General features: G+C 40.5%; 1 protein-coding gene across 1 annotated transcript in view; it reads right to left on the reverse strand.

Annotated features, from left to right (window-relative positions):
* Positions 1-1387: 1387 nt before the first annotated feature.
* Positions 1388-26334, reverse strand: part of rtn4rl1b (reticulon 4 receptor-like 1b) — a 130139-nt gene continuing 105192 nt past the window's right edge. The window contains exons 2-3 of the mRNA XM_079354801.1: positions 4655-5106; positions 1388-4151 (exon numbers count right to left, since the gene is read on the reverse strand). Of these exons, the coding sequence (XP_079210927.1) occupies positions 3261-4151; positions 4655-5106 (1343 nt within the window). The 3' untranslated portion in view covers positions 1388-3260. The remainder of the gene's footprint in view (positions 4152-4654; positions 5107-26334) is intronic.

The raw sequence follows: 26334 nt of genomic DNA on the forward strand, positions 1-26334 counted from the left end.
GATACATAGTGGTTTTAAACATATCAAACACCTAATTTACCACTGAGGCCAACTTGAAAAATAAACATGTTTACACTCAGATTAATGAAGTTCTCTGTTCTTCTCATGTGCCTCCTTTTTCTGCTTAACTTCTGAGATGGATGTTTGTGTCCATGTGAACAAGCTTATTAGTCAGCCCACACCCCATCATGCAAATAGTAACACATGGATGCAGAGATGCCTTATGTGTTTCGTGTGTATCATTTAACATATCAATCAACTCATTCAAACATGACAACTGGGAAAAAAGGAAACTCATACTTCGCCGACTTTGGAGTTGTTCATTATGGATGAGACCATTGTGCAGTCTGAAAACCTTTTTACTCTATTTATGAGGTCTTTGTTGCCATCAAATCAAAAGATTAAGAGGAAGTAGAATGTGTGCATTTTCAAGAAAACCAACATATTTGCAATTTAGAATATTGTTCCCAGAAAAAACAAATCATTGTTCAAATTAAGTGTTACATAAATTAACGTTTATGTAACTTTAATAAAATACCCTTAAAATGCTTCACTCTGGTAACAAATAAAGCCTGGTTTTAGAGGGTTATGTAAAGGAAGGTGTGAGAGTACTTATTAGGTGGGTGTTGAAATGAGCCGGGAAGGGAATCTGCTAGTGGTGAGTGGATGAGCATCAAACACCAGATGCCAGACCTGCTATCAGTTTATATATAATTACACAGCAGCCCCATCCATGCATATAACCATTCCCTTCTCTGCTCATTTATCATTGAACAGAATTTGGAGTGGAAAAAAAAGTGGGAAAAAAAGGAACACTTACCTGTGGATCAATTTCTATCGAGGAGAGGGGGATTTAAAGAAGAGGAAATGGAATTCATGTTCTAAAGGCCCATTAATAATAATAATAGCTTGGAATATCTACACATACCTCATGACACTTTCATTAATTTCCTTAGTGCTTTTCAATGATTTATTGAACTGCAATATATCACACCATGGTCTGAATGTCATTTTTACACTTTTCCTGTTGGTTTTGAACTTGGTACCTTCTTTTTCTGCATGTTGTTTCTTTTTTATATCCTATTTGTAGACACTAATGTTTGTGAGGTAATGTGTGCATAAATCATGTAAGTGTAAGACTGTTTCAGTTTGTTGGAAGCAGCACCTTCTGATTAGAGGAGACAAACTGCAGACTAGAGCAAAGATAGAGGGGAAACAAGATGGGGAAAAACTACCACAAAAATGTGCAGACAGAATCACTTTCTGCTTTGGATTAATCGAATGAAAAAAAGGCAAAAAAAGGGTGGGGAATGGGAGAAGTACGCTTTACTTTCTCCAAACAAGCTCATGGAATGCAGCACTTCACAGAATCAGACCAACAACGATAGACATAAGAAGATATAGATTTTAATATCTTTATAAACATTTTTGTACTGTTCTTTTTCTGATGATAATTTACTGAACAGTTGAGTTTTGGCAAATAAGGAAGATGAATAGGCATACAGTCGAACAAGTATGGAGGTGAAGAATTGTGCATCAACAAATAAAAACAGTTCTAAAAATATAACATGAAAAATACGTAAATAAAACGAATCACCAGAAAATAAAAAAAAAGTCAAAAGACTCCTCCTGACAGGAGGAGTAGATAACCCTGTTATCATCATCAATGTCACTGATATTGTTTTTTTCTGATAGTTATACAGGAAATGATTAATATCAGCACAGCAAGAAGTCCTCATGTCTCCTCATTACAGGTACTGTTCACATCATTGATACAAACACCATCTTATCGGTAGATTTCAGGGAGGCACAAAAGCTATTGAAGTAGGATGTTCCGTATTTGTTCATTTTTTTAATCCACTGCACGGCATCTTCTCTTTACTTCTCAAGCAGTTGTCTTGGTCTTGGATCCAACCATCCATGTGCGATCTCATCAGTTAATTGAGAAGAGTAATTCCCTCATAGCGATTCCTGTTTCTCCATGCTTCCATTCAATGTGTTCGTCCCTCCATCTTTTATTGATCACATGAGTCAATTAAGGTACACTCACATTTTTTTCTCAAGTCTTGTCCTCATATTCCCTTGAAGTTCAGTGATTAAGAAAAGAAATGTGTTCCTCAGATTCCCGGTGAGGAAGGTTTACCCTCACAGAGTAGGGAGCAGTTCATCACAACCTCGCTGAGAAACTGAGAAAGCCCCGTTTGACCCCGGACCTCTAAGGCTCCTGCTGGCCCTGCAGCATGGGGATCTGTCTCTAGGTCCGTTTTGTGTCTTACAAAAAATCATATGAACAACATCTGACACAAGATATAGACAGACTCTTCAATATTCACAGCTTGATCTCCCAGAAACACATCACTTACCAAGCAAATGAAATTAGGGCATGGCAGTTCTCAAAATCTTGAAACAATTAGCAGCTTAATATTCAGTTGCACAGAAAGAGAGAAGTCGTGTGAACAGGAAGAATATCCATGTGTTTAAAGTGACACTAATGAGAAATATATAAATGAACAGGAAGGTAGGTACGACACCTGAAAAAGGTAATATTATGTGGAGAGAAGTTAGCATTTTTGACTGCTTTATACAGTGTACAAGCTAACTGGTTGCTCTGCTCTGTCAATATCTGCAAAACATAACTGGTTATAGATTTGAGATTTGTTGTGAGAATGGCACATTCCAAAGTCTGAAAAAGACTGACATTTCTTTGCCATGCTAACACTTTACCCTTAGCAAGCTTATGAAAAACACGTCCTGAACACGTGTTAGGAAATGATGCAACAGAGAAATACATTATGCAGAATGGACTAGACAGTGTCATCAGCTTTACATTTATAACCTTTTTGTTATACACCTAGCTAAGTTTTTCTCCTTTTGCTCAGTCAACTCCTATAATTAGATTTTCACCACATTTTGGATGTTGGAGTTATGGATGACAGAAAAGATTGAAAAAAAGTAAATCAAGACAAATGAAGACATGAACTCATACTGGTGTAAGTGGCAGTGCAAGCTTGGGCGACAATCACCTTTCTTTTATTCTCTGACTCTCAATCTTTGACTTTTGTGCTGCGAGTCTTTCAGTTGTAAAAGTTTGATGCTTTAAAGCCTGTTTGAGTCTGAACAGTAAAGCTCCCTACACAACATTTACACATAAAACCACACTCACACACACATACATAAATGACACATAGGCCTTGTAGTGCAGGAGCAAGAGAGGGTCCCAAGGGGCTATGTCTTTTGTGATTAGCCAAATCCTCTGAAGGTCAGCGGAGAATGTTGTCAATATTTGTCGTTAAAAAGGCCACAAAAAGGGCAGGGATGTGTAGTAAGGACAGGGATAAGGTTGCCCTATTGTTGGCTTGCTGAACCCCACTAGGGGGGCGGACAGTGGTCCGGGGAGTGCACTTGTGCTTCCTCCGTGTGACGGTGCCATCTGGGGATGTGTGGTCATGTTTCCCCCCCTCTGTGAAATCTGGGGAGGAATCCTCCTTGTCTGCCATGACCTCCTTTGAGTGAACCTCGTTATCACCCTTCCCCTTGCTCCCTCTGGTGCGAGGCTTTGTGCAGTTCCGAAAACGACCAGGCCGCGAGGGCTGGACTAGGTGGGTCTGCCCTCCAGAGCCCACCACTACACCACGATTCATGGAGGGATTCACTGTCCCAGATAAATTGTTAGTCTGGGCTCTAGACTCAGAGTTAGGTACAGTTGGGGAACAGTTGGGAAAGTCCTCCTTACGCAGCTCCTTGAGGTCTTTTCCATACATATCAGCTGGTGCCTGGCAACCCACTGAAGAAGTTGAGCCTCGGAAACGTTTCAGCCATTCCCAAAGCGAAAGGGCCTTGCAATCGCATGACCAAGGGTTGTCGTTGAGGCGCAGGTATTCCAAGGCAGGCAGAGTGTCCAGGCACTGTCCGGACAGCTGTATCAGGGAGTTGTTGAACAGATAGAGGGTAGTGAGACGTTTCAGATCATGGAAGGCCAAGCGGTCAACCCACTCGATCTGGTTTTGATGCAGAAGCAGTCGGTCCAAAGCACGAAGGCCCCTGAAGGTGTTTTGGTTAACACTCCAAAGACGGTTTCCATGCAGGAACAGATGGCTCAGATTGTGGAGATCCATAAATGTGTCATCCTGCAGGAACTTCAGATGGTTATCCTGTCGAGGTACAAAAAGAACACAATTAAGATTGCAACTTGTTTCTTCATGTTTCTACATTGCAGAAATGAGTTTTGTGAATCAGAGCATGTTCCAATGTGTGATCATCTGTTCTCAAGTTCTCAGTGCATTTACACAACAGGCATAGCTTTGTATCTCAATGGGAGGCAAGGCTGCACTGTCCATCTGACTGATTTCATGCCCTGCTGCTTTCTAAAATCAAGCAAGAAGTGCTGGATAGAAAATCAGGATACTAAACAATTTGAGCAGTGGTGTGTGAAACAATTTCTGCTGAGACACTATTGCTGAAAGTGTTTAGTATAAGGTAAGGCTGTGTACTGATGTACATGCAACTGCCAGTTGGGCACTCAAAATCAACGAGTGGATACATGGATTGACCAGGCAGGAATTCTGCAATGTAGTTGCAATGTAGAGGTTGTGGAATGGTTTCGTAAGAATGCATTTGCATAAATAATTTGTAAGTTCATTTTTATTTAGTTTACCTGTAAGTAGAGATACTGCAGGTTTCTGAGGCCTTGGAAGATGTTATTCGGAAGTGAACTGAGTCCACATCGGTAAAGATGTAGTGCATTAAGCCGACTCAGCCCATGAAAGGTGTCTTCAGCCAGGGAACGCAGGTGGCGGTTGTCTCCTAGATCCAGCTCCTCAAGCAGCATGAAGCCGTGGAAGGTAGAGGGCTCGATGTACGTGATGTTATTAGAGTAGATCCAGAGAGTGACCGTGTTGGAACTGAAGTGACCTCGGAGTAAACGATGGATTTTATTGTTCTGTAAGAAGATGCGTTCACTGTCAGGGGGAATGCCTTCAGGGACAGAGAGGAAGTTGTGGGCTTGGCAGGAGACAGTGCTGGGTGCAGTGTAGCAGATACAGTGACGGGGGCAAGACCAGGATAACTCGAGCCCACAGAGAACCAGCAGGAACTCCAGCCCGCAGCCTGTAGTTAGAATAGATACACACACACACACACGCACACACACACACACACACACACACACACACACACACACCCAAATACATTCACAGGTTGAGCAAGAGAGAGAGCGAGGAAGGTTGAGAAAAAAGATTACAGGCACAAATCACCATCACACACACAAAGACAGGGAAACAGAAAAAGAAAAATGTGTTGAGTGCAGGGTCTACGTATTTAAACTGCAAGTATAGATTTGTCTTTCTTCTTCTTTTTAACACTAATAACAGAAGTAATAACAGACTCCTGCATACAAACTGTAAACATGCTGCTTGTTCAGCACCAATACTGATTACCAATACATGCCTGATTCAACACATATGCAGCCATTTTAGCTGCTTTACCCATTCTGTTATTCTAACACCTTTAGGACATGTGCTATTAAGAGCCCAATCCCATCCCTGAGTCCACTCGCACTACTTTGCAGAGAGTGGAGGCTGTGATTGGTCTTTTTGTGTTGTTAAATGGGCCGTGGAATGCTTATTTAAACTTGTAGTAAGCTGCTCTGAGGCGCTTTCTGATCGGTGACACGATTCCCCAGATCCTTCAGACGGGAAATGTGACTTATCCACAGTCTCATCTGAAAGGAGCACAACTTACAGCCCTTCATGAGAGCTCCATCTGACAACCCTCTGGCTGTCTTTTGCTCAATTTATTATTCACAGCATGGCCAAGGCCTGATTCACTACCTTCAATCGATACGCCTCTGTTGCCTTTGAAATCGCCCCGTAATCCCGGGCCCTTTATGTTGGAAATTCAGGAGCCGCAGAATTACTCTCCACCAAGAGACAAGCGTATTTATCTAATATATTTTCTTGCCAAACTGTGGCTAAGCTGTGACATTCAGTGTCTGACTTCACTGACCTTTAGCTGTAATTCTCTGTGTCTAGTTGCAGAGCGCAGGCATGGAGCGGTGTGTCACCTGAACAGGAGTGTGCTCTCTCGGGCACGGTCCTAATCCTATTTGTTAAGCCCTGCCACTGGGCAACAATGGAACCACATCATGCATCCTCCCAAATCAGAAATATGCCCAATAAATGAGGCAATTCTTCACAGTTGAACACTGTCGAAAGGCTGAATGTACTCATGTGTGCTTGTATGCAAGTAAATGTATTGTGCTGAAGACCATGATATGTCATTGGAGCACTACAACAGGAATTTGCTTTATTTAGACTTTTCTTTATAATGTCATGACCTGCTTCAGTTCATGGATTTCTTTATTTATTACTGGCAATCTCCAGATTTTTCACACCATCAACACCAAACAAGAAAGCTGTTTGAGTGGGGGTTTTTTTGGGTTTTTTTTTTTATCGAGGCAGCTGTTTTAGTTTTACTGTATCTCAGTGTTCTTTCATCTCGACTTTTCCATGGGGAGCTTTTAAGCATGGTGCCCACTTACTGACTAAATAGGTGAGAATGGTTTCCATTATTCTTGGGAAAGACACAATTTCTATATTTATCTGACAAATGAGAAAGACATGAGTTAATGCATCCGATTGCAGTTAGAGGAACATTTTCACCAAGCAGCAGCAAGAAAGTACTTAAGATGCAACTGTCATTCAGATATTTGAATTTGGTTCAAATCGTATTAGTACTGACCCTCAAAGACTAAACATTTTCATAAAGCACACAAAATACAACAAATTGAATCCTGGCGTTGCTCTTACATTTGTTCCTGAGATAAAATGATTTCGGTCACGAGTAGGAAATCATTCACAAGTTCCATTATTCATAAAACTGATCCTCTGCTCACTCCAGTGATTATATTTTTCCCAGGCCTTAAAGTATTTCCATTAAAGCTTCACTTCATGCATGTCAATAGAATTACAGTAGCAGGTTTCTAACAGGAAAATTATCCGAGCAGGCGAGAGATGGACACTGATAAGTGTGATATGCAGGCAGAGCGCGGGAATGAAAATGTAGATGCTGCTTAGATATGGAGACAATTTGAATCAGTGATCTACTAATCATGTTGGACACATAAGGATGCGCCCCCTCTCTTCTCATTCTCCTCAGCTTGACAGGGAAAAAGAAATAGATCCTTTAATCCACTCTCACAAAATGGCTGTTTCGGCTGCGTTGCCACGAGTAAAAACAGAAGGACAAAAAAACATGGAAGATGTTGGTTTGAATATCTTCCCTTTTCCCTCCCGTGTGAATGAAATCCTTTAACTGCATCCCTGATGAGGCTTTAGAAGATGTGAATTTGTGATGTCTTACACTCTTTAGATGCTTAAAGTAGCTGGTGCTCTCTCTTCTACATGCAGATTGAGTGAAGAGGGAGAAGCAAACACTGCTTGTCTTGTTTTCAGCCACGCAGAGGGCATGTGTGCTGTCTTTTGATGCTGGCAAATTACGCACTTCCACAGTAGACTTTAACACCCGCCAGCTCACTGATCCCAGCACCTTGTGTGTTCACATCTCCAAACACTACTTACAATACAGGTGTAAAAGTTGGAATGGATTTGAATAACACAATACTTTGTCCCAGAAATATTCGATTCAGTTTAGTTTTTTGTATACAGATAGATCTTTTGCCTGTACTCACACATTTCCAAGTAACAACACTTGAAAACAAGTTTGAGAATGAATGAGTCGGCTCATGTCCTTTTGACAAGCGCAAAAGGCTGAATGAGGCTTGTTTACAGACCTTTGAAAATGGCCTCTTGTTTTCAACACTGGGGGAAAAAAAACAAGTATTGTGTATGACTGCTGTCCTTAAGTGAAAACGTATGAAATTAATGTGTCATAACTGCATTGTGCGCTCACACAATAGGCCATTCAGCTCGAATTGTATTATATAAATAGCTTTGGACACAAAGAAGCAAATATATGCCAATAGTGCCTATTGGAATTTGGCAGAATAAAGGAGAGGCTCTGAAAGGGAGATAATGTGTTTTTGGAAAGGAAGCAGCGCAGCTATTTCTGAGATGTGTATTAACACTCTCGTCAAATGTCTTTCACCTCCAAGTCGTTCCCCATGCCGGTCTCTGTCACCCTCATCTTCCTCCCCACTGATTAGCGATGACAGATGCTATTGATAGCCAGAGAATCACATTTGACCTCGCAACCCCATCATCAGCAAGTTCTTTTTCTTACTTTGGGGGTGTACAAAATGGAAATAGATAAATAAATGAATAAAACACAATGGCTCTGTTCCCCTGGCAGACTGCAGAGTGACTGTGTAGAATATCAGTGAAGCATAGTTCACACCAGATTTGCCCTCATGAATAACACATCTCTGCTAATAGGAGGGAAATGGTTTCGTCTGTAGAGCTGCGTGACTCTGCCCATCATTAGACTGGACAAACTCAATTTCCTGTGTCTCTCCAAAGACCCTGATAAGCACCCTGGTGTTTTTGCTCCTGCTGTTTCTAAATAACTCATCTGCTCACTCCACACTCTAAAGCTGTAGACAGTCACGTTCATGTAGACAGTGGTTTATAATGTTGGTGCAATGTAGTGGATTATTGATTCACTGGGCTCATTCTTCTGAGAAGTATGGTTTATAATGTGTGCAGCATCAATATGATCCTGTAGCGCTAAATGTGCAGCCAAAAAGGTGAATGTTCTTTAATCACATTCTTTTGTCAGTATGTATATTGTTTATATGTACAGCCCTACTATCTGTCCGCATACTTAATGTCCCTATCAGACGAAGTAACACTGGACTGAAAACGCATTTCTCAAAAAGAAGGACGCACTTTGATGACGTGAATATCTATCTTTGTAAAACAAGCACAACATTAAATATGAGCAATAAACACAAAACAACCAAAGGCTAATATGTGCGTGACTAAATTAGACTATAGTGCAGTGGTGAGTGGTGAAAATGCAAAAATAAAATAATAATAATAATGAAATATGTACTTATGTAAGAGAGGGGTTATTATACATACAACTTAAACTGTATTGTCGAACACCAAACAACCAGTACAAGTTCCAAACGGAGTAGGATGACACTTATATATTCTTACTTCTCATCCACTTTTAATTTGAATAGAACATCGTCATTGTACCAGGTACAATATTTGAGGGTGCAACTCATCATCAACAAAGCAGCAATGTTCAAATCTTTTCACCTTCAGTAACAAGATGAGTGACAATAGCAAACAGCTTTCATAATATTTCCTCTCTTCTCAGTGTGAAATATGTGAATATTCAGTATGGGTTAGTTTAATCTAGTTCAGTGCCTGTGAATGTCTTACACCCCCCTAAGGTCTCTGTTGTTGGACATTGTTTAAGATCAGACAAACAGGGAAAGAACAAGACAACAACAAACTTCAATAATTCTACACAACTGAATACCATAAATAAATGACAGGTTTGATATCAAAATCACTTCCTCTTTGTATAACTTATATAAGCCTTTATTCCCCCCTAAAGAAAACTGAACAATACTCTGAATAGAACATCAGCTTCTGACATTTCCAGTGCGGGTCAATGATTGCATATTTATTTTAATTAACACTGAGGGAAACAAAAGCACAACTTCAAGTGTTTATTCTTAAAGGATGAAGGAACAGCAATAAAGGCACAAGCGCATGTTTTCACTCAAGCTGTTTCCATTACCATTTTTAAAGAATGTCTCTGTTGACTTGTTAAAATCACTGATTACTGCCATTATTCTCTGACTGAACAACAGAGTCACACATAAACACTCCTGCCAGCAACACTTCTGCCTGGGTATATTTGTTTTTTTGCTGTTGTTGTTTTTTTTCTTCTTCTTCACAGCCTGCTGCAGAATGTTATAGATTTTGTCTCATTTGCCATTCCCCAGCTCCACTGCAGGCAATATTGCCTCATAAGGTTGCCTGACTATTCTTCTAGAGAGTGAAAGGAAAATAGGAGGGAGAACAATGACAGTGCTGAGATCTCTTGGAAAAGCAGAAGAATCGCAATATATCAGAAATTTATCACGTTGCGATTAAATTCCTCAGGTGCAGAGGCATCAACAAAGTGAGTGTGTGTGTGTGTGTGTGTGTGTGTGTGTGTGTGTGTTTTCTACACGTGTGTCTCTTTGATGCAGCATCCTAACTGGTCTTGTCTTCATACTTACACAACACAAAGAAATTAGGTCAAAAAGAAGTGGTTGTGTAATTCGCGAAAGCAGTGAATTTACAAAATAATGAGGGAATCTTCCCGGCTTTTAAGTTTAAGCCTTCCTTTTTTTAAATTCCTCATTAGAGCTGCATCTTACTCTCCAGCTAACGTTTTGACTGATATCAATTTCATGAAAGACCGATCAGCACCTCAATTCCCCTTCTTGTTCTACTCAATTATAAAAAACTTGAACACTTTAGGAAAATCAGGATATTGAAATATTCTCAGAGGCCAACATTGTCATTCTGATCAGACCAGCAGAATTTCCACTGTTCCATGTTTGAATCCTTGAATCGTGTTTTGGCACAGGGAGTGCTATAAACTAAAGATTGTCCGTATTTCTGTGCCTGCACATTAATTATGATTTTCATTCTTTTGTCAGGTTGGCTCCACTTCAATGGTCTTAACTTCACCATATTTTCATTTTCCTTTGACTCTCTGAGCCAAAAGAGCGGTTTAAGTGCAGACAGCAGGTGAGAACTTGAGCCCAGTTACAACACAGTTTAGCAAGCAGAGCACCAAGTCATGTCAAAGTTAAATGGACCACCATGTTCCCCACATTATTGACATTTATGTCTGCTAAGTGCTATTTGATGGCTGCTTGATATTGTGAGCACCGGGGGGCGTGTTCATGAGGTGGACCTGTCGATAAATCTCATTTTGGAGTAGATAAAGTGAGAGAAAGAAAGTAAAAAAAAAAAAAAAGATATTGTGATAAACTGTTTGTGTGGAAAATGTGTAGAGAAGTTTTGTCTCAGCTGCAGTTGCTGCTGCAGAGAGACGAGGATCTCTTTCGTAAAAGTGCTTCACAGAACACAAACAACATATAAAAGCATGCAGGCAAACCAGAGAGAAGTTCAGCACCACAAAGGCAGCAATAACGTGAGTGACAGCAGTGTCTCAGGATGAGGAATCGGAGGGGCTAAAAATAACTCTGCAAAACAGGCGGCACCGTATGGAGCATGTAGAGAATAAAAGAGGGATTTGTGGAGAGTGTGCAGGTGAATAAAGCTAATTTGTTTTAAAGATGGAGCCGGAGGATGCTGGGAAGCGTGCAGGCGGAAAGTTGGATGTCTGATGGCTCAGCTACTCACAGATGTTTGATACCTACATTTTAATTAACAGGCTTAATGGATGTCTACAAAGCAGTAATTCAACTTGCTTACACTTGCAGGCACATCTGTACCCGCTGGTCTTCCACACCTTCACAACACTTTGCTGAGCGTTTATAAATGCCGTACAGTGTGCATGACACACATCCATCCATGCACAAATATACACCGACACACTTGCTAAATCACCGCTGTTGGGGGCAAGACTATCAGCCACCAACTACATTCATTCATCATGACAGCACAAAGCCAAATGATTCAAATATATTGCTCTCCCTGTGGCGGTGTCGCACAGTGCACACCCAACTAAACTAATGGTTCTGCATACTGGTATAAATCATCCTGGTGTTTCCATATGTAGTTCAGAAAGTGATATAGAGCGTTCGTAATGCAATTTGCGTCAGTGGAGTGGCCAATAATTGTCTTTCATGGTTGAAGGTATTTCATGTAATGTAGGGGCTCTTGAATTGTGGAGAAATATATTTACCGTCTGTTTGACATTATACAAGAAGGTTTCAATGGCAGTTCACATACTAGGGTCACCATACTAGATTAAACTAGTCTTCTGTCAGATTTTTTTCTGGCCGAGCACATCCTAGTGTCCTTTTAAAAACAAATTTAAGGTCACACCCCCCCTTCCCCCCCCCAAAAAAGAAAAATTGAACCACACTTGGTAGTTAAATTTAGCAAAATATAAAGCTTCTTTTTAAAAATTACCAACAAGTAAAAGCAGTAAAAGTTGAGACTGTTAAGGCCAAAAATGAGTAAACATGAATGTCGCCAAATTTCTCTGGCTGGTTGAGCAGAACATGTAAACTTAATTTGGATGAACTCTTATGTTGTCTTTGATTCACACAGCGCACTAATCACATTGTGTCTCACACACTTGAGACACAGTTACAGGGCCTAGTTTACAGCTTTCAGCAGCAGGCTGCGGGGATGTCATTCTGCCCGGTTTGTCCAGTGGCTGAGTCTTGTTCAATCATGCTCATGTCAGTGACAGAGTGCTGCACAGCCAATCATTGTGTGTCTCTGTAAGGGTGACGGCTGAGTTGTTGTAATGCTGTGACAGTGAGCAGACAGACGGAGAGGAAAGCGGCGCACAGAAATAGATTAAACTGTATTGACTCCATTTGACTTAATAAATGTAGGATGAGGAGAATATCAGAGGGATGTTATTTGAAAGAGTAGTTATGCTCTTGTGAAAACAGGACTGCTGCTGTAGTTACTCCATGAACCGCAGGACCTTGTAATAAGCCTGGTGTCAGCCAGCATCTGCCTTATGAAGAATCAGAGCAAGGCATTGACTCATTAAAAGCTCTGGGGCTGCTGCTCTGCAGCTCACCCCATGCTTTGATGTTTCTGTCCAAGGGGCCAAAAACAGTAGTGAAATTTCCCCATGGATTGGTAAATGAATATAGTGTTTAGACAAGAAGAGCATGTGGAATGGCAAAAGAAGAAGAAAAATATTCCATCCTCATTTTGGATTCGTACAGCGACACCAAAAAATATGATATGCTCTTATTGTAAATGTTCCAATCAGTGTAATAGCATACCCATGCATCCCATAATTTGTCTCATTCTGATCTGTGTTCTTATCCTGTCATTTCAGATACCTGTCTGCCTGTAACCACTATAATCCATGTTAGGGTTCGGCTCAGAGCAGTTGTATACATGACATAGCAATATCTGATAACATGAATAATTTCACTTTTTAAACCTAAAATATTCAAATTGTTTCCGCTATTTGGTTATAATAAGGATACGTTAAGATTTGATTGTTTTGTTGTTGCTAACCATGTAATCAACCCCTTCTCCCTTCCACTCCGTCATCATGTTCATATCAAACATTGCTCTGATTCCAAATGTCAGTCTTGGTTTAGCTACTTCAAACTGCTGGTTAAAATTGCATCATGTTGACATGTGTAGAAAATGACATTCACTAACCTTGGGTACACACAACATATTCGCTACAGTACATGCCTCTAAAAGGTATAGTGATAAATGATTTAGAAGCAGCCTGCTTTGCTCTGGAGTCATTACTCCAGAATATATAGACTCATACCTGTACTGAAAGGTGGCGTTTTCCAGTTCAGCACTCACCACCTCTTGCTACCCTCCTTACATGTTTCTCTTAAGACAAACTGTAAGGTACCCTCCTGCTGCAGCAGCTGCCGCCTCGCATACAAACCTCATGCGCCCTAGATTCAGCAGATCAATTATTCATAGCAGGTGAGAGTTTGGTGCTCCATGTACGTAAAGGGCACACACACATAGCACACACACACACATGTGCACACACGTGCACACACACACACACACACACACACACACACACACACACACACACACACACACACACACACACACACACACACACACAGTTTTAAAGAAGAAAGATTACATTTGTGATCTTTTAGAAATTCCTTAATTGTTCCTGGCTCATGTAAATTAAAACGTTGATATACAGGGGTTTTTCTCCTTCTTCTTCTTGTGGTCCTAATTTGGTCATTAGAGTTGCTTAATGCCAGCAACTGAACTAAAGTGGAACAAGGACAGTGGCGTTTTGGACATGTAGGAACCATGCTAACAAGTGGACTTTTGAGTCGGTTCAATTTGTCCAAAGACCAAAAGCAGTTGGAAAACAATTGAATTTTTCAATGACATAAAATTGCATATAACCAGCACATTTCACCACGCTTTAAAGCATGTCCTGCTTAATTTCTGGCTCTAGTTCCACAAAAACTTGAAACAAACTGAAACGAATTAGGAAATATTTAGTAAGCACGATTGTTTACCGGAAAAAATAAAAAATCTCATTTGGTTTCTCTATGACCTTTACTTCTTTCTTAACCCCCAAGTGAGCTAACTGTAGGCATAACGAAAGAATGAATGTGGGCAGCTGAAGTGCTTTATGATGGAAGAAGGACTTGATAACAGATGTCTGCTTGCTGTTACGTTGCCTTGATTCTTGATATTTTAATCCATTGTAGTTTATGTAAGCCACATTTCAAAGCTAATCGAGGGAACTTTGAAAGATTTCTGGTGAGGACTCAACTTCCCACTAATAGGCTAAATTTATTCAAACATAGATGCATCATTGAATCATTCATTTAGGCTTCTCTTACCTCAAGGAGCATCAAATGATATACTGCCACTTCTCCAGATCAACTTTGCATCCAAGCCAGTTCATTTCGAACGCCACGTCAGAATGTGGACAGAATTAAGATGCGTGTGTGTTTTTTCTCCAGAACGGGTGTGTGGGGAAAAGAGTGAGGAAAGACAGCAACAACAGAATACAAAAGAGCAGAAGAAAAGACGTGGAGAGAGGGGAAAAGGGAAGTGGAAGACCTTGATCTTAAGAGAGTAATCCCTTTTCATTAAGTGCAGTTTTTCAGACCCTGAGAGCTTCACCATTGATCCTGGTGTAATGTCAATTCATTAATGTACTGGGCCTCTACACGGCTTATCACCTTGAAGGCCTCCAACGCTCTCTCACAACAAACACACTCAGCATTTACCGTAACTTTTTGTCTCAACAAGAGGGGGGTCTGGGGAATAAAGACTACTGTACCTTCAATTCTCATCAAATTGAATTTAGATCTGTTTGGCTGCCGATTGGATTCCATCTTGGTCTTTCCACTTTTTTTTTAGCCTGGCTGCTCTGTCTTCATTCAGCCTGTCTTTGGTTTCATACAGTACAGTTCAGCTCCAGCAGGGGATGATAACTTATCATCATTTCATTGGCTCTTCTCTGCAGTGAATTAGAGTTGCCCTTGAGTCACTGTTGTGTCTCCATCTTGCAAATGCACACATACCTGGCCCTGTTTGTTGAGTCTGCACTTCTGATCACTTCAATTTAGGGTATTCAAAGAGATAGATCAGGAATATTGCCTTTTATATTTCCAAAAGTGGACTCAGTTAATGTCTCTTTTGCTCTTTCAAATTACCGTTGCCCTGAAGGACTTGTCTCTCCTGTTTTTTACTCCTCTCCTCCCCCATGTCATGTCCTCAACTCGCACTCTAATTGATTCTGTTGTTGTTTCTCTAAACTACAAAGCAGGAGGCTTTGTAGGATAAGACACAGTCACTGTCTAGGTGTGATTAAAGAAAGCCCTGTCTGGCCGTTAGAGATACTACAGCAGCTTATGGGATTTAGTGAGTCACCCAAAAAGCACAACACCAAACTAAAGATTCACTTCAAAGTATTTCATCACCAAAACCTTTAAAAACATACCAACCAGTAATGAATTTCTCACTATGATTTCTTTGTGTAGGTGTCCGTGTTTTATCCATAAAGAGGAACCTGAGGATCATGACAACATACTTTACATTTTTTTCACAAGATATTTGGGTGGCTTTATTATGTCCTAAGTGCTGCTACAGCTCTGCCATTTGAAGTTTTTTGCTCCCCGTCTCTCCATTGTAAAACCTCAAACCCCTCTGGAGGCGAACCACACAAACTACTCAGCTTTGTGAGTGCTTTCCCCTCCCTCTCGGCTGCTTGTCTGCATGCAACTACCACTCACCAGTGAGTGCTCCCAATCCCCTCTCTCCTTATAAAGCCAAGTGCCTCGCTGCAGACGTTGCACAGATAAGTGGTTTATTTTTTTCCCTCCCCCCACAGTGATGGCCTGAGACTAATTTTCTTGCATGTAATGACTTGGTCCCCTTGAACTTTTTCAGACGTATACCCAAAGATTGAGCTTTCCTCAGAATATTTCACCATGTGAGTCATAAACAGCAATAAAAGGCAGACAAGCAGCTGCAAAAGCGGATGTCAGGCTCCTTCTCAGTTCATATAGCTAGATGATGAAACATGATCCCCCCCACACATCTCTCCTTGAAGACGGACAGCGAGACATAAAGTCAAGGACAGAGTAGGAGCCATTGAGCGGTTTGTTTACCCAAGAAATTGTGAGTGTGGTATTTCAAAGAGAGGGGGGAGATGGGGAAAATTATGGGAAGGTGGAGGAACAAAGACGTATACAAAGGTGAAAAAAAGAAAAGTGTAGGTGAGCAGGAGGAGGAAAAATAACAGAGGTAAGAAAAATAATGGATACTGTACAAAAAAGAAAATCAATTTCCACTTTCAATTTCAAACAGATAAACCCCCCCCCCCCCCCAAAAAAAAAACAAAACAAAAACAAACACTTTACAACTAATTCAAGAGTAACTTACTTCCACCCTGAAAATCTCTACCTTGCTGACCTCAGGTGTTTCAGCTACTCACCTAACTGCAGCAATGTAAACTAGGACACCTCACCCCGTGAGATCACTGTTAGGTGAGTTTACCCTGCATTCCTGAGGTGTCGGACAAATTGGAAAAAACGAGTTTCAGTGTTGGACAATGCATATTAACGCCTTCTCAAGTCAGAACAGCAAGTGGGAAACTCAGAAAAGAATTAGGAGCCCGAATTGCCATCTTCTGTCAAATTGGGCATCGTATAGGGGGCAAAATTAGTTATGTTAATGCAAATCATTTATATCAGTTCACGTAATGCACATAAACGTTTTACTGAAATATAACTCAGAAGAGTTACACTGCGCACATCTTTTACAAAGCACGCACGTTGTTTGTTGTTGTTACAACATTTCGACTTAGTAGTAGTAGTAAGAAAACCCTCTGAAGTGGTAATGATAACTTTCCAACTTGCATCTTATGTTCTGTACATTGTTTTATGCTTGGACTGACATACATTTGAAGCAGTGTATATTTTGTATTGCCACATGTGGTGTCCTCTTTGCCAGCTGAGACCAGTGCCTTCAACTACTCTTCTCATTTGGGGCTCATCCAATGTGATCCCAAGCTTCTTGGGTAAAGTTGACTCAATCATCTCCAGAGGGATACTGTAAAATCGAATAATTACTAGCCAACATTGCATTAGGACTTAAGCCCAAGATCCCTGCAAAGATCTATGTTGCCAAACAGAGAACAGTACAAGAAGTCTAGAGGGAACGAGCCTGTGCTTCTCCAACAGTTGCACAACTCTCACACAATCTGGTCCAACCAAGCTACTTCCAAAGAAAAAATAAACATCAACCCCTGCACAAGAACCCTGTGCTGTTTATCACTGAACAAATACCAAGTGGCAGATTATCTGGACACTGTGATCAAGCAGAAGCTGAGAAAGACAAACAGTTAGTGAGTGACCAAAGTCTGGCTATTGGGACTGTTGGACAAACCTGGCAACGAAAAGAAAACAGACTGTGATAGTTCTGCCAACAACAAGAGAGGAAAGAGCAACACACTGCTGCCTGCTCGAACACATAAGACGTTCTTTGCTAAAATAAAAACTCAAATACAGAAAATCTGGCATGGCTATTGAAGTTGCAAATGTGTCAGGAAATGTCAGAGCCTGGAGGAAAACCAGGAGAACAAAGTGCACTGATCTTAAAATCTGCCTCCACTTTTTGATTTTACTTTATTCCTGTTCTTTAGTTGGTATGATATTGCATTCAGTTGTATCCTATACTGTCATATATCGTTAGAACATAATTTCTCTTGTTTCTATTTAAGGAACATTTTACAAAATAGTAATTCTAGGTGTGATGAATGTGAAGCAACACAACTGAATAACGATATCTGGCAAATTAGAATTTGAGGGGAAAATAAAAGTGAGAAACAGACAAGAAGAGAGACCAATAGTCAAACCTGAAGCCCTCAGAAAGTTAAAACTGAATAAGTTTAAGATTATTCTTTCAGTTAGTGTGCGTGTGTGTGTGTGTGTGTGTGTGTGTGTGTGTGTGTGTGTGTGTGTGTGTGTGTGTGAGATGCAGGACTCCTTCACAGCACACTGACCAGGCCTCATAAAGCACCCCTGCCTTGCATATCTCCCCACTGGGGCTATTATCTTCACACCTCTGTGCCCTCGGCACCACAAACGATACCTCCTCACCATGTCGCCCTCTCTCACCCACGTATTCTGCTCCACCCTCAGGCAGCATTGTTGGTTAGGCCCTTCTAAAGGTTAAACTGGGCCCCAGTCAACCATGGGAGGGTATAATGGTGAAAGACCAAAGTCAAACACACAGAGTTTGCAGAAGAGATTCTTTCTGCTAAACTCGCACAGTTGACAAAATAACCAACTTCATGTGTGTTCAGCACTTAAGGGGTTTTATAATTTACTTTGCAAAGAGCAAATAAGACAAAATCACAATACAAACAGTAGAATGTCTCAACGTTGGTCAAATGTAGAATTAAAGCTCCTGTGCGGAGTTTGAACTGGTTATAAAACAAGCTCTACACTCAACCATCCACCTGCTTTCTCTGTATAAAAAAACCCCAACATCTCAAGGAGTTCTATTTTCATCAAATGTAACAAATGATCATACATCCATTCTTTCTCTACAAATGTTTTCTCTCTACAGTGAATGTGTTCGACAAAAAAGATGAAGCATCACAGTCAAACATAAAAGAGATAGCGCTCAGTCATTAAAACCTCTCAGGGCAATAACATGGCATGATACAAATTTAAAGTTAGCAAATGAGCAAGTGCTTGATGTTTTTGGAGAAGATACTGGATGTACTTCCTCTAAAATTCCCTTGTGGAAATATCCACAATTCTTTTAGATAATTTCAAAGTTTTAAAAAAACCACATCAGGCTGTCTTACAAATGGGATATGTGGGTTGTTGCGTTGGCTGGGTTGGGGTAGAGAAGTGTGTGCGAGGGGGTTTGTACGGTAGCTCTGCTCGTTGGACTTATGAAAACACAGATTCCTTGTCTGGGAACACAGCGATTAGTAAATTGTTTGAAATGATAAGAGGTAAAGGGTTGTGAAAATGTCATTGTATGATAATCTAATAGAAATATCACACAACATGCAGATCGCATTTTGTCTTGTGTGTAGCTGGGATTCCCCTACAATGCAGACTACAATACTATCTGTGATGTGCAGACGTAGATTTCAAACACCCACACTAAGAGTTGAAGTAATTCATTCCCCTTTTCTCATTGTTTAAAGCCTGGAAAGACACAGTGAGTAAATGAGCGGTTTATGCAAATGTCCCTATGCTTGTGGGGAAAAAAAAACAACCTTTTCCTCTTTCAAAATCATGTCCCCCACTACAGGGTGTAATAATCCTACTTTATAATAATGGTTATCAATTTCAACATTTAATACTTGATATCCACTGTATTAATCCTAATTCCCCCATTATCTGAAATCTATCATTCAATGGTTCTAACCGCAGCAATGAATGTAATGAATCTTTCTTTCCAGACACCTAATTTGATCTTCCCTTTCTGCTTTCTCTGCTGCAGAAACCAACACACTTCATCAGACACCTATGTATGTAGCAACTCTTTTGTGATTCACACTTAAAAAAAAATCATTTTTTGATATGTGCATGTAAAGCCATTAACAGAATCTTGTATGTGTCAGTTCAGTTGGTAGAGTCGGTCGTCTCTCAACCAGTAAGTTCGATCCCCAGCTCCTGCAACAACATGCCTGTTGTGTCCTTGGGCAAGACACTTAACCCCGAATTGCCTCCACTGTTTTGTCTGTGGCTTGTAAATGTGTATGAATAGGATTAGTTACTTCTGATGGACAGAAAAGTCAGAAAAGCCCTATACAAGCTGAGGTCTATTTGCCCTTTGTATGCCTGGTTTACTGTTAACCCAGACCTCTCTAACAGCAGCTTGGTCTGTGGCCCCAAGCTTCAAAATATGGCTCCATGGTAACTTTAGTGTTGGTTTGTCATTTTCAGGGTTCTGCTTTTAGACAGAACGAAATGTTCACGGCTCGCCATACTTCATCAGCTCACTTTAAGGCTACAAAAGAGCCAAGTGGTGTAGGACATGATACAGGACCATGTGGGTTCGAGAAATTCTTGCTTTCAAGACACTGCAAAATCTGTAGAAAAAAAGCTAGTAGCTCTACATCTATAGATACTGAATCCAGTGTTAAAGTCCTGAGTGGGGCATGGAAGTCCACTAGATTTCTCCCATTTGTTTACAAGTGGTAACGTTAGAGACAAGACAGCAAAGACAGAAATGTCTCCTGAAATAACCTTAAATTGTTCAAATGTTTGCAGAAAGTGTCCATTTGTTCACAGGCCCCATTACTCATATTATCAAGCCAATTAAGAGAATTGGCTTTTGTCCCTCTATGATGTCATTCACTAGTTTTTGCGAATTTTTTGTCAAGCTTTTTTTAGACCAAGTCCAAAGCAAATTAATATTACATAATACAAGGAAAAGAAACTTTTACTTTTCACAGAGCTTGCTAGCAGCCATGGACTGGCGCTGATCTGGCAGCCACATAGTGTCTGTGCTAGACCCAACTCACAGCGGGTCATCTGGTGCCAGAACAGTGGCGACACTCAGACACAATCAGCCCGACTTGGCTAAAACGCCTGAATCCCTTTGTTCCTGTCCTGTTCCCTTTATCATAGAATAGCATAGCAGATGAGGAAACTGCAGGAGAAAATGTGATCAGGTAAAATAAGGTAACATACCTGCTCATCTCACTGCGCTCAGTGTGCAGCTGCCTTCAAGCCTTCTGCATATGACACTTTTTTTTTTTCATTTTCAACTTCAGAACTCTTACAGTATTCTTTCCAACATTTTAAGGTTTTTGTGCACCAGTGATGCTCCACCACCGCAGTCCCACTGTGTGCCTTTAAGTGTGTGTGCGTCTGTTTGTTCATGTGTAAAGCTTTTTGAAATGTGGGCTTCTTTAAGGGGTTACAGTCAGCACCTTACTCAGAGAAGTGCAGTGTGCAATCATCAAGACAGGCTGCAGCTCAAACTCACAGGTGGACTTTTCTAGCTGCCATACTGCAGTTTCACTCGCTTCAGTCATCAGTACTGTTCAGATAGCTTGATGGAACAAATCAGTTGCTTTTCTTCGGCTCATTTGTTGAACACTGAACAAAATACCTGATTGTGTCATTGTTTAGAACGGATAAACCATCGTAACCTAAACACATTTTTCTTGCGTCTTTATTTCCCTCATGTTAAGCACTAATAAGCCACACATTCTTTGAATTGTCTAACAATGTTGCTGCACTCCTTTCCACAGATATGAAACTTCTAACCCAAGAAATCTGACACTTACAGCAACTGCCATAGCTTTTAATCTCCTCTATTTTCCATAAACATACATTAGCTTGTGAATTAGATGCATGCCATCAACTGACTCTCTTCCCTAAGAAAGCCAAGAAATCTCAACATCTGGCTCTGATCTTGAATGAAACTCAATGAGAGTGTAATGTAGCTCTGACTGGGAAAAACTGTCCGCTATATAAATGTAAAAATGAAACATGTTTAACGGGCTAAATCCTGGAAAACCAACGGTATAATCAGAGGTGCAGGAGCACTTTTTCTCCATCATTACGTTTCCGTACTGTGTTTCCCGATTTTTGTGTCTGAACAATAAATACATATGAAAAAAACAAAAAACAAAAATCTGAATTTGATACTATTTTGATTGAGGAAACTACCAGAATATTTACTGCTAATATGAGTAAGCAAATATGAAACAGCACTACATTCATTAAATCCAACACCCTGGCGTTATTATCCTCATGTTGGTCCTCCACCAATGACAGCCAGCAAGTTTGAAAGTGTAAATCTGCAGAGAGATAATGCACTAGAGCCCCACACTTGGACGGAAAGAGAAAATGAACCTATTTTTCCCCCTCTCAGCCAGAGACTAATGACACAAGTGGGGTTTGAGAAATTGTGCGGGTGAAAGAAAATTGGGCAGCAAATGCTTCTCAGTCAAGAAGAATTATTCACTTTTAAGTGTGGGAGATTTCGTTGTACCCTTCCCGTCTCTCCCTCTGTCTCCCTCCTCCTGACATGTACTTTGGTGCACTGGGAATTAAGTCAGTGGCTTGCTCTAGTTAGAAATGACAAAACAGAAAGAAGAAGTATATTTCTCTTACAGAAATAACTCTGATGGCTGTGGAGAGAGAGAGAGAGAGAGAGAGAGAGAGAGAGAGAGAGAGAGAGAGAGAGAGAGAGAGAGAGAGAGAGAGAGAGAGAGAGAGAGAGAGAGAGAGAGAGAGAGAGAGAGAGAGAGAGAGAGAGAGAGAGAGAGAGAGAGAGAGAGAGAGAGGTGTGCCTGATATGTTGAGGGATCAAGAGAGGAGAATATATGACATTTACAGCATTTGAGATTTTTACAGTCTTTCTGATGTGCATCAGACTGATGCTCACCTTCATATAAAGTCTTGTAAAAGCAGCAAGAAGCCAAACTCCACTCCCTGTAGCTGGTGAGAATCTATTATAGATTAGGAATCTTGACATACCATGGTGTGTGTGTACTCCACTCTTGTATATTACATAATTTCAAACCTCTGCAGCATCAATACGAATTCAAATGTGCTATTTAGTGTTCGCTAGTTTGGGGTGCAGTACAACCCTCTCTTCAAACAGGTCAACATTATGCTATGGGAGGCAGTTAGTGTCAAGAATTACACTTTGATTGTGTAAGTATGATTTTAAATTCTAGTTTATGATTAGCTTGACGTCTTCAAAAAAATGCATTGCTGTGGCTCAGTGGTGAAATCTGGATTCAATCCCGAGCTCCTGCAGTCACATGTCAATGTGTCCTCAGGGAAAGACTCTTAACGCCAAGTTTCTCCCGCTGCTTCGTCAGCTGCATTTGAATGTGTGTGAACGAATCAACTAATACTGATGGACACTTGCAGAAGTGTGTGAATGGTTACGTGTGACCTGGTGGTGTAAAAAGTGCTTTGACTAATCAGAAGACTAGAGAAGCTTAAAACAAATTCATGTCCATTTTGCATTTATGTTAAAGGGCACTTAAATCAATCACCAGCGTCATCGAGAGCTATTTGACATGCTTCGTCTGAATGACATACATGACGATTCAATCGACCTTTTCTGCTTTCTTTTTGACTTTTAATAAAACAAAAATGCATACATGCATAACTGCTTTTTCTTTCTGTCAGCAACAAATCCTGAAGCACATAAATGTTACAGAAATTATTTGAATATTCTTTTGTTTTTGTAATTCGATACACAAATTCTTCAAATACTGTTTAACAAACTACTTTGGTAAACCTTAGGATTAGTCAGGCCTGCTATTTTTTCCTTTTCATGTCGACATCCTCTCTAAGTCTGACTGGCAACTGGCTGTGACTACACTTTACTGTGCAGAAGTGAAAGTGGTGTGTTTCTCCTTATTAAGCTGTCAACGGAAAGCATTTTTCAGAAGAAAAAAACAAAAGTCAAACTATGCCTCAAAGTGTTTCCAAAAATACTCAATGTCTTCCCTTCCTGGTTTCAGAGCTACTGTGTGGTAAAATATACAAAAAAACAAAACCATTTGTGTTAAACCAACTAACCATGGACATGTGATCAATCTGTACACACAATCTCCTTACAGGATGATGTGACTGTTTCCCAAGTATTCAGCTAACGTGAGTGTGTGTGTGTGTGTGTGTGTGTCTGAGAAAGAAATACATTGTGGAGGATGCTTTAACAGTGTATATAAGAGGGCCTGTGCATGTAAGAGGGTATAGTGTGTGGGAGAGAGTGTAATAGTGTTTGTTCAACGTTATGGTTCTGTTGGGAGAACGAGTGAGATTTATAGCTTAAACTGTGTCTCTTTTACACTCTGGTGTTTAGTGGTCTCTTGACAAATCTGTCCAAATGTGCAAACTGTTACACTCTTTGTTGTCTACCTCTTGTTCTCTTAGTGGTCTGATTTTGATACCTTTTCTTCTTCCCTATATAAACCAATAACACAGTGTTAACCCCTGGTACTGTACTGGCGCTTTTATTTTTATCCCTTGCCATTTTTCTCTGCACAAAATAGTACAGTACACCCCCACAGCTGCTGCAAATTCTACAGCCACTTCATTCATAAACATTTGCCAGTGCAGCCCTGTAATAGTTTGTACGTTAATGACTTCCCTTGAAAATAATGTACTGCCTGTTTCCTGTCAAAAAGAACAACACAGGTTAAAAAAAACCAACTTCCATAAGTCATATCACTTATGGGAGCCGTTACTAGAATTGAAAATCACAAGCTTCTTACTTTCTGTTAATCGTTTGCTCCAATGTCTTACAAGTCAGAGAAACCTTTATCACAAGTCACCCCCTTAACTTCACTGCTGGGTTGCATTAGTTTCAGGACACAACAACCCTTTGCTTGAGTGATGCCCCCACTGGGCTAATCACTGAAACTGTAAGAGTATAGTTGGATAAATTGACTGTGCCTCGTTTACCCTTATAAATGCTTCATTGTGCAGCTGCCCACTGCTGTTTCGTACCGTCGGAACTTGACAGTGTGTCTGCCTCCCAGCCTAACAAACAAGGGGATGACTACGGCGCCATCTGTCCCGCCTTTTTTGTCTTCATGACTGCTATTTACTCTTCGAAATCCCTCACGTCCTGCCATGCTGTCTTCATCATCTCAGTCCAGAGTTTATTCGCAGCATGTGTGCAGGATAGATTATTCATGCTACCAGCAGGTTAATTTATCCATTTCATTCACAACACAAATGTGATTTACAGTTGAGCAGCTCTTTTGAAATATTCATATTTAAAAACATTCACTGACATTTACTTTTTCGTTTCCTCTTTGATGAGAGGCAGATCATAAACTCAACATCTCAATGGGATTTGACTCCCACCGAACTAGAGTTCCACGCCTGAAAAAAGCCATTTTGTTAACGTTAATGAATGCTTGGTATTATACTTTTATGGGCTACATGCTGAATGTCACATTAAGCCTAGTGTGCATTCTCATTATCTTTTCCATCACATTTCAACTGCATTAAATTACTTGCATAATTGATTTTCATTTCCACAGTGCAGCGTGGGGTGCGTCAGCCTAAAACCGAAGCTACATGGTTACACACCTGTTTTGAAATGGTTTATAGATTTCAGTTTTTTTTCACATGTAGTTTTTTGAGTAGTCACAGTATTGGTCCCTAAACTCAAGCACAAACACTAGCGTTATTTCCCTCTGCGTTTACTTACTAACTACTGAATACTAGCGAGCATTTATAATGGCTACTCTAAGCTCACAGCTACCTCCTAAGGCACAGCTGACATGGCAGCCACTGTTACCACCACAACACCACTGGCAGTCAATGTTAAAAGCACGGCCACAAATTCTGACACAACTAAGACTTTTCGTTTTGGACCCTCATGTAAGCTGGTAAGCTACCTCTAAAGAGTGAATGATCCCTTGTGAACTATTCTACAGCAATAGTTTGTGTTGAATTTGAGGGCAGCTCGATCTGCCCTGCTGTGAAAACACAACACTGTTAGGAGTGACTTTCCACAGAGCTGCATCATTATACTCTGACTTATCTGCCCTGAACTCTGCAGTGGTTCTAAACATCTTGCTCCTCATATTTTAAGTATTTATGAGCCTCCTCCTGAAGAGACTTTTGTTTTCACCTGTCATTTTTGAACCACTCCACATTCCCTCTCCTCTTCATCCCACTGTCCATTTTCCTTCAGTCTGTTGTCACCTGTTGTCAGGTCAGTGTTGATATCACCGGTAACACTAACAAGCCAATCCTGTAGAGAAGACAGTGATTGATGGCATTTTTTTGTGTGCCTATTTTCCCCTCACAGTATGTGACAGGCAAAACTGTCAAATGCAGGTGATACTTACAAGCAACCAAAGATTGCATCTGCACAGTTCAGCTGACACATGACTGTTTCAAATGCTGACTATTTTCTGTCTTGATGCTGCTGTGCTTATTCTGGGTCACAGCTGCTTAAGTCAAATCAATAATCTGATGTGGGAAATCGTCGATATACCTCACACTGCTACATTGATGTCAATGCAGTGTTGGAAGAATTGTGTAGATCTTCTTCATGACTATAAGCTGCTTAATGTTGACATCTAATCGAACACAGAAACAATCAAGGTAAATAATAATGACCTAGTGAAAGAGCATGCACTGTATATTATCCTGGTAAAAGACAAATATTCAATTAAGAAATGAAAATCCTGCCCTTTAAAAGTATAAAGTAAAAC

Source organism: Symphodus melops (genome assembly GCF_947650265.1).
Source record: "Symphodus melops genome assembly, chromosome: 10".
NCBI lineage: Eukaryota > Metazoa > Chordata > Actinopteri > Labriformes > Labridae > Symphodus > Symphodus melops.